This window comes from Haemaphysalis longicornis, unplaced genomic scaffold (assembly GCF_048455015.1).
Source record: "Haemaphysalis longicornis isolate Haplotype H1 unplaced genomic scaffold, Haemaphysalis longicornis Haplotype H1 scaffold_6, whole genome shotgun sequence".
NCBI lineage: Eukaryota > Metazoa > Arthropoda > Arachnida > Ixodida > Ixodidae > Haemaphysalis > Haemaphysalis longicornis.
The window spans coordinates 49,068,812-49,082,639 of NW_027526407.1; the positions used below are offsets into that span (position 1 = coordinate 49,068,812).

Below are 13,828 nucleotides of genomic sequence, written 5' to 3' on the forward strand. Positions count from 1 at the left end.
GACAGAAACAGCTCGACTAAAACAGGCGAAAAGAAACTAGTGCAAAAGCAGCTTCTGAAGTCTCAGGCACAAGAAGAAATATCCACCTGTGTTCCACAAGTGGACAGCATTAAATTTAGAATTTAACAAAGAACACTGCAAAAAAAATGTACTAGTTTCCAGCGTCTGTATTTAGGCTTACAATGGCATTAAATTTCTACAATAAGGCACCTGAAAACCAGCGCATACGTTTGCGGGAATAAAACCATAACCTTGAATGCGTGTGTAATGGAATTAAAACATTTTACACAACAAAACAACCTGAAGGCAACCAGTGCAACCTAAACATTAAGTGCATGATTGATGAGAATGGGTTTATTACATGACTAAATATGTGCGTCGTTTTTAGCTCAACTTTTAGAATCTGTTCCTGGCTTGCGCCCGGTTTTTTTGGCCGCGATTTCTTTTTTGTGATTTTGTCAGATCCTTTTAAATAGTAAACACCCTTTTCTTTAAACTACCTAGCATGGCAAAAACACCTTAGGAGCACAAAGCTATGCTAGAACTAAGCCTATAAAAATGGAGTGATTCTTACGCCATTGCAAATAATTCATGGAGCACCCGTCATGTTTCGTAAGAATTTTGTATTCCTGCTGATATGTTATGGGAAGTAGCTTGCCAGAGAAAATATATTCTTATCTGTCACTTGACGCAACACCTTCAATTGTCGAGAATATAACCGGAGGGGTTTGGTTATAAAAATGTTGACAAAATAAAAGAAAATCATGCCGAGTTTTCTTTAAGTCACTTCGAATAACTTACAGAAAAAATATAGTTCAACGCACGCCTCTGAAGCTTCTAAGAGTGGATCTGCTGGTAAATGGTCTTCCTCTTGTTTTAAGCTATTTCCAGTATCCTCCCAATATCTACCCAGTGCTCTTCCTGTATGTTTGCATTTGTTCTTACGAGGACGGTACACCTTCTCCGGGAAGGTTTTTGGCTGTCACCATGACATTAAAATGAAAGTAATCTGTAACGAGCACTTCACTTAAAGGGAACCTGCAACACGCTTTGAAGAGCGCAAATAAACCTACGCGACGTTTAGACTCCACCGTCAGGAATACCTTAGCCAACTATAACACGTGCACGTGAAGCGGCAAGCAATCAAATCGCTGTGAAAGACGCGGAAAACCAACGGCGCTTCAATTTCCCTCATTACGCACCGCTGGCACTACTGAAATTACGTCACTTATGCGGTGGATGTCCTATTGGCTGTTGCTGGTCAACTTTCTCACATTTCCTGTGACGATCCGCCGTCGTCGGCGCTGTGCACCCACCTCTTCTATGCCTGAACCTGTACGCGCAGTTTTGGCGTTTCTTTTGTGTTTTGAGTGCGCACGGAGTTTAAGTGATGAACCCAATACAGTGGAACTTCACTTCAACGAACTTCAAGGGACCTCAGGGAAAAGTTTGTTAAATTGAAAGTTCACTCAATTGAAATAGATATGTTGCAGCTTCTTGCCACGCGCTAAAGTAAACATCAGTTTTCACATGATATTTCAGCCCGTTTGTTGGTTATTGTGGTCATTTGGAAGCCGATATTAACTATTTAGCACCTTTTGTAGAATGCACTAATCTTCTGCTACACATGTGCTCCTAGGACGGCGGTAATGATTGCTTGAATCACAGTGTCCGAGCTCTCGTGAACCTTCTACGGCATAACAGTCTGTTGGGACGCAAATGACTTCAGTTTCTTAAAGCACATCAGTGCTTTTTTAGCTGACATTTTTGGTGCTTCCTTTTCAAGCGTTGATTCGTCGTCTTCTTCTTCCTGAGGTAGTACGCTCGCTACAACTTCTTCTGTAGTCAACGTGGCGCATGTATCAACCTGAGAGCCCCATGTGTCATTGTCCTAAAAAGGCAAAGGGCTGCCTGCGCTCATACTTTCCGAAAATTCTTCCCAGCCATTGGGTTCATTGCTCTCATCAGTGGAGACTTAGGATTGTGCCAAGCAATATGTTCGTAGAACTGAAATGCGCACTGCGCTGAATTTCGTTCAACTGAAGGGCGTTTACATTGGGTTAAATGGCGGTTCAGTAGCGGATTCAAAACATTCGTATAACTGAATAGTTAGTTTAAGTGACGTTCGTTCAAGGGGTATTTGACTGTACTTCCCTTTCAACCAGACCACTCGACAATCAATGTTTTTTTGTTACAAAACGCCCTACCAGCCTGAACGTGCGCTTGCGAACAGGCAGATATGCCTGCTTTTTTGTTGCACCAGACGGGAAATAGGCCCTTCCACATTGTGGATAAAAAAAGAAAACTCCCCGGCCTGTGATATATCGAAGGCCGCCGAAGTGAGCGCCACGAGCCGCCCCCTCTCCGGGAGAGAGCGCGCAGCTTTCGTCGCTTTGTCCGCGGTCGAGTTGAGAGGGAATGATTACGCGCGATTTATGATAGCGCGTAGCTTAGGCGAGAGTGAATGGAATTGTATCATTCATGCGGGAGGACATTGCTGTGGCAATAGACTGTACCCCAAAATACATTATGAGGGGTCGGTGGTAAGTGTTGCTGGTTTTCTTTAAAATACGCCAAATGCAAGCTTGTGTAAAAACCAACTGAAACAAAGCCATAGAAGTAGAACACTCAGCTTTTAGAGTGACGATTAAAATTCATTTAGGGAGCTCCACTCACTCATAATTCCTGCTTGTTTCCAGCAACATACAGACCGTTGGTCCTACCACGCCAACGCCACTTATGGTCGATGTCCAACCTACATTCACGTCCCCCCAACCACACACCGATCCAGAACAACGTTCATGCACAACAAAGCTCAGTAAAGCGCGTTGTTGGGCTAGTTGGTTTTTCATACCTATGCGTGAAACTGAGCACACGGACGGGACAGAAAGAAGAAGAGACAGGACGCTCGTCTTGTCTCTTCTTTTTCCTGTCCCGTTCGTGTGCTCGGTTTTACGTACAAGTTTGATGCACAACTATTACCTGAAATTGCAGTGTACTTATAAGTGGTCAAGCGCGGGTTGTTTGAGTTGTTCTCCCTTGTCTAGATACCAAGAACTGGCCTATTCACTCAATAAACAGTTATTACAAACCGCCAGAATTTTTGTATTTTCCCTTTTTCTCCATCCCCATCAGTTTCCCCCATCGCAACCAGTGGTCTCCCTTTCCAGTAAATGATCTACTTTACTCTGTAGGTCCAGCCGAGGTCGAGGTCGAGGTCCAACCTATATTCACACCCCACAACCACACACCGATGCACAACTATTATCTGAAATTGCTGTGTACTCAATTAAAATCGGTCTAGCACGGGTTGTTTGAGCGGGTCCTCCACCGGATGTATCTGTATCTGACTGCCGAACCTGTACCGGGCTGCTAACTCTACCTACTGCCGATACCATGAACTCGCCCATAAACTACAGACACCAAGAACTGGCCCATTCATTCAATCAACCGAGGCTTCAGAAACTCGCAGCATTAGGGTATTTCCCCCCTTTTCTCCCTCCCCATCAGTTTCCTCTGTCGTAACCAGTGGTCCCTCTTTTCCAGTAAAGGTTCTCTACTCTACTCTGTAGGTCCAGCCGGAGCCCAGCGAAGCTATGGACATATACAATTCAAAGAAGATTGAGAGACGCGTTTTAGTGCAGTGGAATATCCCTCATGGGGTACGCCGATAATCGTGATGGTCCACCGTGTTCCCTGGCCCTTTCTTTCTCTCACTCTCACATTTCCCCTACCCCCATGCTTTGTTTGGACCGAAGATCACCGGACACAGATCGTTTGGGAAGTAGCGTAAGACCATTTCATGGTAAAGAGCAAAACTGGGGTCATCGTTCGAGGTAATGAGCTGCGCATTACGCCGCGATGTCTTCGCCGCTTCCAATGGCGCCCATTTTTCGCACTTTTCTCCTCTCCATCCGTATGCATTTGCTCTTTCCTACACAGTACTCTGATAAGTGTAGATTCTGCCAGGAACCACGAACTCTGACACATATTATTCGACTGCACAAAAAACTCAGACCTTCCACCCCTTCCCCTGAGCAGTGGCGATACTGCTGTCCAGCTGTCGACCTGAGGACTAGCTCCTGCTTGTGACAGCACATGGGCTCCTGGACTGAGGAATCACGATCACATTACTGCGTAATAAAGTCTCTCTCTCTCTCTCTTTCTTTCTTTCTCTCTCTCTCTCTCTCTCTTTCACTAACTCTCCGTCGCTGGTGCGGTGACGCTCCTTGCTGGTAGGCTGAGTTGCGAGAAGAGGCGCGAGGTTTTCTGAGTAGTGACAAAAGGGAGAGGGGTGGATATTGATATTTCGATTGACTCAGTAGGCAGAGTACTTACCGGCAGGTTGTACCGGTCTCTCCGCATCGTCTGGAAGACTGCTGGCACGTGAGAAAATAAAGTGCAAGTTGCTTATGCATGTGTTAAATTAGGACACCAACCAGCTTTCTTATTTGGAGCATAAATGGGCTCAGCAGAACAGCTCGTTTAAAGCTTATGTTCCCTCGGTTCGCATCTTTATGAAGGCAACTCGCCAATAGGGTTCCTTTTAGAATGCCACCCGCCGCGGTGGCTCAATGGCTAAGGCGTTCTATTGCTGAGCACGAGGACTCGGGTTCGATTCCCAACCGTGGCGGCCGCTTTTCTGATGGAGGCGAAAAGCAGAAACGCCCGTGTGCGCTAGATTTTGGCGCACGTTAAAGATCCCCAGGTGGTCAAAATTAATCCGGAGCCCTTCACTACGGCGCGCCTCATCGCCTGCGTTGCGTCTGCGCGTTAAACCCTACAATCAATCAATCCTTTTCGAATGCCTTTTTTCAGCTTAAACGTGTCCTTGCGCATGACAAATCTGATTGTTAAGATCTGTACTCGTCTGTCTGTTCTTCAGCGAATACATTAGAGCGAAATACAAACCACGGAAGCCACCGACGTGAAGGGAGCACCGCAGTATCGATATGATTATTGCTTGCATTTTGTGCGCCTTGTTAATGCGATTTATTTTAAGTGCGGAGCATCCTCGGACCTCACAGTGTCCGTCCGCGTCCATGCGCATAGCATTTACAATCGCGAAAAATCACACAGGCACCAGCAGGATTCGAGCCTGCATCTGGCAGACCAGAGTTAGTGTCAGTCGTCTTACCCATTGGGCTGTATATGACCGTGAGTTAGCACTCGAGAGTCAACGGGCTTACTCCCTCGCCTGTAACGGTGCGGAGTACCTTAGGACCTCCCAATGTCCGTCCGCGTCCATCCGTGCGCACACTACCATCAAGCGATTTAGGGAATAATCAAGGTGACACTCACGGCTCGAATCGAATGACGGTCGGGGGCGCAAATGGGATGTCACTCGGGGCGCAGCTTGTATGTCATTTCGAGTCTCCGTACTCCGAACCCTCGCCATTATCCACGGAGTGGGGATTCTGTCACTTTGTTTAATTGCGAGTGCAATAAATCGACGAAGCGTTTTCATCCCAAAGGGAAGGCGCAATCAATAAGGAAACTGATCATACGGCAAGCAAAGTGGTGCAGTGGGCTCACTCGCATCACCACCACTGCTGGTTCCGTGCGCACTGTAGAAAAATGGGGCATGGCGAAGGGTACCACAACGGTCCATCATCAGGTTCCTTTGAGCGCTGTTGGGACAGGACCTTGGCGAAGTCGAGGCGGGGAGATGGCTGAGTGCGCCTTAGTTTTAGCTGTGCCACACAAGTGGATGTATTGCACGAAGTAGAATTATAGCCCAATAGGAGGCCTAGTGGGTGTGGTAGGCAGTTGGGGTGATAATGACACCTTTCAGGCAGGAAACCGATGCTCAATCAGCATAAAAGCGAATGTACTGTGCGCCGGAAAAGGCACGTTAAGCTTTGCGCTTGTTGGCCGCACTGGTTAACACTACGCAATTTAACGGTATACGCGTACGCTTCGATGACCCCGCAAGCTTGAGGAATCGCCAGATTATTGTTTTGTGCCGTTGCTCAAACCGTTACTATCTTAAAAGAAACCACAGTTTTGACAGCTTCTTCTCATCCTAAAAAGAGCGTGTTGTGTTTTGTTTTTACGAGTAGCAATGAATTCGTCGGTGCAGCAGCATCATGGGGGGTGTACATACACCTCCATTACGAAGCATCGATCGCGAAATTCAGCGACTTTTATATCATACGTAACGGCCACCATTGTTCAGGCTTTACGTGGGGCATTCCGTAAACAAGTGTGACGAACGAAAGCGCCACGAAACAAGCCCGGCGAACAACGAGCATCTGATTAAGACCACCACATGGGCCACGCGGTAGTACTCTCCTGAATACGAAGCCGTCCAATGATGCAGCAACGTTTCTTCGAAAGCCTGCTTTCGGTACACGTGCAAGAGGAACAAAATATTCCGGCTGAATTCATATGGGCGTATTGACACTCCCTAAAAAGCAGAAAAGCAGCAGCTAAGAAAAAACGATGCTAGGGGATGGGGGTTTCAGGACGATGTTTAAATCGGTCGCAAGCGCATGCGTCTCGAGGATACCTTACCGTTCATTTGGATTTGTCACGCATTTTTTAAATCTGTAAAAATAGATTTGCCACATTGTTTCATCCTTCCGTCATTTTCTGTATGCAGTAATAGATTGATTGATTGATTGTGGGGTTTAACGCACCGACGCAACGCAGGCGATGAGGCGCGCCCTAGTGGAGGGCTCCGAATTAATTTTGACCACCTGGGGATCTTTATCGTGCGCCGAAATCTCGTACACACGGGCGTTTTTGCTTTTCGCCTCCATCAGAAAAGCGGCCGCCGCGGCCGGGAATCGAACCCGCGACCTCGTGCTCAGCAGCGCAACGCCTTAGCCACTGAGCCACCGCGGCGGGTTATGCAGTAATAGAGATGTACTGCCTTACCCGGCGCGCCACTCTCGGATAACTCTTGCGCTCGTTGCATATGTTTGTACAACAATGGTTTTCCTCGCAAAGTAGATAAATATAGGGTGCTCAGCGACATACTAAGTACATAAACGTTCGCTTACATCATGTAATTACACCAACAGCACCGCGCCATGGATGTAAAGCAACGTTGGCAACGTGTTGTAAAAAAAAAGAGTCAGGAGCCGTTCACAACAACAATATACGTGAAATGTAACTTCTTTTTTGCCTCAGATAAAACGCACAACAGTATACACACTGGACACACGTACACACATTCAAATTCACCCCCCCACCCCCCCGGCGACAGCAAACACACGACGTGCAGTAACACGAACTCACGTAAAGAAACTGCAGTTTGCTGCCTAGGTCAGCAAAAATATGAAAATATGTGCGTGAGGCCTCTCAAGTTTGCAGCTAATACGACGAAGATATTGTTTAGGAACCCTTGATAGTGACAGAGCTCAGTGAAACGCAATCATCATCAGACATCTCGGTAACCACCTGTTTCCCACAAGCTGCTCTAAAATTAGGCGGCTTTTCGCCCGCGAATGCTTCTTTCTACGTCACAAACCATGAGTGAAAGAGGTGTGGGTGTGCTGTGGATTGACGCTGAGGATACGCTTCACGAGGTTCCCATTAAAATGTCCACACGTAAAAACGCCAACCCATGAACGCCACCAGGTTCACCCACAATCGTACTCTGCAGTTCAGGCCTTCGTGATGACGTATGTAATATGTTCAGGCTGCAGCATTGATTAGAGATGATGAGCTGCTCTGCATGGGCCGTGGGCGTAGGGTGTTTGGAACAGTGAACGTCGTATTCAGCCTACGCAAAGTAAAGCCCCCTGCTGAAGTCTTCGCAAACGTAATTTGGCTTGGATGCTTCCCAGTCTTTACGAACAAATCAGGACAGCCAAATCGATAGGTGGGGTCACGATGGCATTGCTCTCGACAGCGCGTTTTGTTTGGTCCCCTCAGAATGAGCGGAAATGAAAGCAAAGCACCAGTCTATTTGCAAAAAAAATATAGACAAACAGCGTTAAAAAACTTTTCGAGGTTGCAAAAGGTGCGGTGCACGAAGTGTCCATTGAGAACGTTACCAAGGACGAAGCCTCTAGGCTATCAGAAATGCCATCATGCGGATATTTGCACCTTCTATTTGCAAAAAAAAAAATGTAGACAAACAGCGTTCAAAAACTTTTCGAGGTTGCAAAAGGCGTGATGCACGAAGTGTCCATTGAGAACGTTACCAAGGACGAAGCCTCTAGGCTATCAGAAATGCCATCATGCGGATATTTGCACCTGTGGACATTACAATATATCAAAAAGCACGAACGCCACAATAATTTTTAGCGCATTACAGTTCGAAACGCACATAACAGGATTCATGTACACCGTCCACGTTTTGTCTTTCGGCCCGCCTTCACTGAAGTGTGGTTGGCGACGGGCTCCACTGGGTAGTCCGCTTGCTTGGTCAGTGGCTTCGCGGGGGAGACGCACTCCTGGTTCCCTGCTGGGCCTGGTGGGGATCGCCAGAGTCCAGACCGGCGATGATCTCCTGGGAGACAATCTGCTCGCGCCTGATGCGCTCTTGGACCGACCGCGGCACATCCGGGATAAGGGCGGCCACCACGCTCGTGATGAAGAACACCACGTGCTGCGCATGGATGCAGGAAAAAGAAGGCGTTGTACTTCACCGGATTTTCAGAGAGCATTTCCAGAAAGTGACGCCCATGGAGGCTGAGCTTACACATTGCAGGCTCTCTACTTAAAGAGGCCATGAAGACAAAAGGAAAGTTTGGTTCATTCAAAAGAGTGCCTCGTTAGAATCATGTTCACACCACTTTTAACGAAAGCTTCGCTCAAATAAGCTGTATAATTAGAGAAAAGGGAAAGGCCATGCGACCCACTAGCTCATTTTCCGCCACAGAATTTATGATGTCATACCAGCCAGCTTTGCGATTGGCGAAGGCCGGCGAAAGCAAACGCAAATTAGGCAGAACTTATAAGCTTGCCGAACGAGCGATTTGCGCTTAAATTTAGGGTACATTCTACTTATATGAGTGAGAATGGTGGACACACAGTGGAAATTACGAAAGCACACGTAAACATAGAAGTACCAATGCGTACTGCTGTTAGTACTGCGCGCACCATGCTTCGTTTAAATGCACAGCACTGCGGGGCTTTGGGGTTGTCTCAGAGGACACAGGCCGATTGACGCAAGCGACGGTGTCTTACGTGACCATATCTGTCGAGCAAGCACTATGTTTCACGAAAAGAATATTTTCTCCATGAACAAAACGAAGCCAGGTTTAAATACGGTCACAAACAAACCAAAGGCAGAAAACGGCTTGCCGCTGTGTGGTGGCGCCATCTAGGTTGACTAACAGGAAGCAAGTCTTCACTCCCCAACAAGTTTAGCTGAAAGACCTGTTCTTATGGTGTCATCGCACACATCGTTCAAACACACATTTTCGCGCGAGAATCAAAATTTTCGCTTAAATTGAATAATTTCACAGTGAATAAAGCATCGTTTGCTTCCGGACAAGCGCTGGGGCATCACAGAACACGAAATCTTTGGAATAAAGCAAACTTGTATTTTCTCTTCATGGCCCCTTTAAAGGGACCCAGAATATCTTATTGTTTCAATGAAAGAGCTCCATCTTCTATGAATTTCTACGTTTTTGATGGGCGATGTGAACTAATTTCCTTACAAATTAAAATGTAAGAGGTAGCATACGTCTGTTTGGTTCTTATTGTTGTTGTCGCCTCTTTAGACGTCACAAATCGCACTGCACTGCCCACTCTGGAAAACGACTAAGTTGTACACAATATTGTAATGCACCGGTGGAAAGTTACATGGCGCGTCTGTCATGGTTGTTCATCGGCAGCCCTACAAAACATTTTCCTTACTAGCCTCTGTGATTTCTGTCGTCAGAAACAGTACGACAAACAATGTGGTGGCCAAATGATCAAGCTATTTTAACGCGAAAGTGTTTTATTTCGGGATGCACCAAGATTTCGCTGACATCATATCCGTCACGCAAATGACACTAGTACAACGAAGCAAGCGGCCTGTAAAGGGTGCACCCCTGCACACACAGTCTTTTTGCGGGGAAGTAACCTCAGTACTACAGAGTACGTTACATTTAGGACTGTTCGTTTTCGGGTTTTATATTTTAACACGAAAGTGTTTTATGCCGGGATACACCAAGATTTCACTGACGTCATATCCGTCACGGAAATGATGCCAGTACACCTTTGCCCAAGTGACCCGCCAGCAGGATGTCGCCAAGCACACCCACAAGACAGCCGCCGACCCGCAAATCATGCTCAGCTGCAGATTGCGCTGCACATTTCACTTTCGTGTTCTACCGATTCCTATCACCGAGATCAACCACAGTTTTTTTGCACATTTGCCGGCTTTTCAAACAACTATTGCCTCTGTGCATGGTATTTTGAAACCTCGCAGGTCTCGATTTAAGCCATACCGCTCCTTGATGTAACTGCTTCACACTGTCGCTAACGTGTGGTAACAACTTGCCATATATACCCGCAGGTGTCCGTCTATAACAGCAATATACATAGGTAAAGGGGTCTGTTCACGCTACCGCTATTTAACTTCGCTCTGCGTTGTTTTATTCCTACTTAACGAAGTATTAGACAGTGGTAGCGTAAACGGACCCCAAACGTGTCGATGGGCCACATCAAAATCCGCATGCCAAACGATGCTCTTGTTGGTTGGGCTAAGCGCTACGCGGTCCGTCGCAGGGATGCGCAGATTAAGTACTGAAAGCCTCGCACTCCGTTATTCGCATTACAGCAAGCTGTATACCTCTACCCCCAAACGGTTTCATCGCCGTGGGCTAAAACGATCTCCGTTGGTTTTATTATTGGTACTTTATTATTGGTACCCCTGCGAGGTCCACATCAGGTATGCGCCACCTAAAGCCTCTACATCCGCTTTAAATCTTAACGAGACGTTAGCGCCGCCGATATGCCGTTTGCAGCGTTTGCAGCGACTGCTAGTTTGACTGTAGATTACTACCGACAGCAGCATCATTATATACTGCGCCGTCGTGCTGTGAAGTGGGCCTGCACTTTACCGCGGTGACGACCAGAAATGTTGGCTGAAATGATGGAAAACGAGAAAAACAGTGTATATTTTTCCCATCCATCCGTTCGCACACCAGCTTCGCTTTATGCGTACTGCAGGAGAGAACATCGGAGGCTCTGAATACTGCATTAGGGTAACCAAATTCTGTTCAGGTGAGCGTGCTGTTTTTGTACCATAAAGCCTTCGTAGTAAGATTTATTCAATCCTAATTTAGCCTCACCCGCACGTTGCAACCAATGTTGTTATTTCAGTAAGACCAGGCAACCCTGCAGACACTAAAGGTACCTAAACGCATTACATGCGTAATTGCTTGAGATTATGGGATGGGGGTCACAATGCTGAAGGCGGATACCGAAACGGACAACCCACTTGCATCTTCGGTCTTACTAACAAATCAAGGCAACGAATCCCCCCCCCCCCCCAAACGGAACATGAAGGTACATATACGCAGGCTTACCTCAAACACGACGACGAAGAATAGCCTGGCGGCGAATATGTGCCAGTAAGTAAGTGTCAGTTGGTACTCCTGTTTGGAGCCGGGCGGTTCCCGGTAGTCCAGGTACCTGCGTGACCAAACGACACAAGTTGCGACCAAAAAACTACTTTCACAACTTCTAGAAAAATTCAAGTAGTTGCGAACGCGACACCATCATTGCAGGGCCCTCGCCGAACCACACGCGTTCGTGAACGCTAATTGTCATTAAGGGTTCACTTGGGTGCTGAGGGCTGTACGTTAGCATCAGACATGAAATATTATACGCTGTACGCTCTGAGCCCATCCTCGTTAGCGACGAATCTCTTCTTCCTCGAGATGAATGGTTTATCAACTCGTTAAATTGGCGATTCTGTTAAAAATAATACTAACTGCAAAATTTCTTAGCGGCGAACTATTTCGCTCAGAAAAGGTATGTGATAAAGGGGGCAAGGCACAGATGGCACGGTAAAGGTAATCATGCTACGCAAGGAGGTACAGTAATTGACAGGAAAATGAATAAAAATGAATCTATAGGGATTGCGTTGGAGTAGTGCGGAGAAGGCCAAAAACGGGAAGGCCCACTACACGCTGTTGGTATAAGTACTTGTGAGTTTTGTCGATTTCGACCTGCACCTTAAATGAAAAATAGCAAACAGCTTCCAACTTGTGCTTCAATAAGCGTACCTACAAACGTTTCTGCTGCAGTGATTTCATAGCACGAGTGCGAGCATTTTGTGCTCACACTTCTGAACTACATATCTGGACTCCGCTGCACTAGATGATTACAGGATATGCATCGCGCAAAATACACGTACGGAATACATGAATGAGATGCATTGCAGGACATGCATTGCACAAAATACGTGCACTAAATATATTGCATACACTGTAGCTCATGCACCGCATGCCTGCGCTGCATGAGCATACTTGCACACTCGCATACCTGCAGCGCAAAATACAGCTGATACCTGCACTCTCTCACGACGATGCCGTCCAGAGTGGCGTTCTCAGGGCGCGTCTCGTCGTCGAAGTCACTCGTGTCGAAGGCGGACATCGTGAAGTTGACGAATCCGCGCAGGCTGTGGTCCCGACTGTGCACCATGCGGTACAATAGCCGGGGAATGAAGTCGCTCGTGTAGGCGATTAGGAAAGCCTGCGCACGAGAGCAGAAGCCACTTGTGTGCGCTCATGCGTAGTGTAACGAACGGCGTAATAGGGCACATCACAGAGTGCGCAGCCGTCCAGCGCCAAAGCCGAGGCGACGGGCTGCCAAATGACACTGAGCGAGGCGACAAAGCTTGTGCTGGGCTGCAGCCTAGGAGAAAGGGTTGAAATCATCGACAGCCAAGCTGTGGCTGACTCTTCCTCTTACCTTGGAGCAAAATGACTCCTAACTCTTTAGCGGAGGAGCTGTTGTATGTCGAGCTTTTTGGTAAGTCTCCTGCAGGTCGTACGTCATGCAGGTGGCTTAGCGGAGACCGGTTCCCAGACCCACTGATAGAGGGCGCAGTGGCCCCGCAAGGGTTAAAGGGTAAGTTTGTCTCCCTCGCGCTAGGTGAGGGAGAGGGGAGGGAGCCTCCCACCGCTGACTTTTAGCTGCCGATTCCTTTGCACGAGCCGTAGAATTCGGGCGACGACGGCGCTGTCGTTCTCGGGCGGGCGCCGAGTTAACGTTCAAGCCAACACAAGAGAACCACAGCTCCTCTGTTTCAGTGGATTTCACACTGGGTGAAAATTGGTTTATTTTAACACGAAAGTGTTTTATGCCCGGGTACACCAATGTCTCACGCACATCATATCCGTCACGGAAGTGACGTCGCCAGAAAAAATGCCATTGACGCTGCGGCACCCGGATTCAAGCCCATGCCCTCTCGAGCCCTCTCACCGCAACGGGAGGTACGAGGCGCTCTACCGACTGCCCTATATGAGCAGAGACGTGCAGCTTTACGAACGCGCCTCATGCCCTTCCCTATGATTCATTTAGATGGTGCTCCCGTCTAGGAGAGGCGAAGCGAAGTAGCGCATCATGACGCTAATTAGCTCCGACAGTTGGCGTCTCGATGCCAGCGCCTTCGTGTACAGGGGACGCGGGTGAAATGAGGCAAGGCTCCGCTGTGGCGTCGTTCCCATGACCGTTGTGTGTCAAGCTGCTGCTTCTGTGCATGTCGTTTTTGGTGTTGTCCCGGAATAAATCGGTTATTTTTTTAATTTCTTACGTGTCGCCGTCACTTCGTCTGGCGGGGTCAGGCTCGCGAACCCTTCGCACATGAAGGAGGTTCCTGTAACATTCAACTGGTTTTGTAAGACACCTTTCGCTTTCGTGTTTTACC

The 13,828-nt window shown here is 47.6% G+C and overlaps 1 protein-coding gene across 1 annotated transcript in view; it reads right to left on the reverse strand.

Annotated features, from left to right (window-relative positions):
* Positions 1-7,198: 7,198 nt before the first annotated feature.
* Positions 7,199-13,828, reverse strand: part of LOC144142607 (anoctamin-4-like) — a 97,920-nt gene continuing 91,290 nt past the window's right edge. Inside the window, exons 25-27 of the mRNA XM_077674240.1 lie at positions 12,467-12,651; positions 11,481-11,586; positions 7,199-8,563 (exon numbers count right to left, since the gene is read on the reverse strand). Coding sequence (XP_077530366.1) covers positions 8,381-8,563; positions 11,481-11,586; positions 12,467-12,651 — 474 coding nt within the window. The 3' untranslated portion in view covers positions 7,199-8,380. The remainder of the gene's footprint in view (positions 8,564-11,480; positions 11,587-12,466; positions 12,652-13,828) is intronic.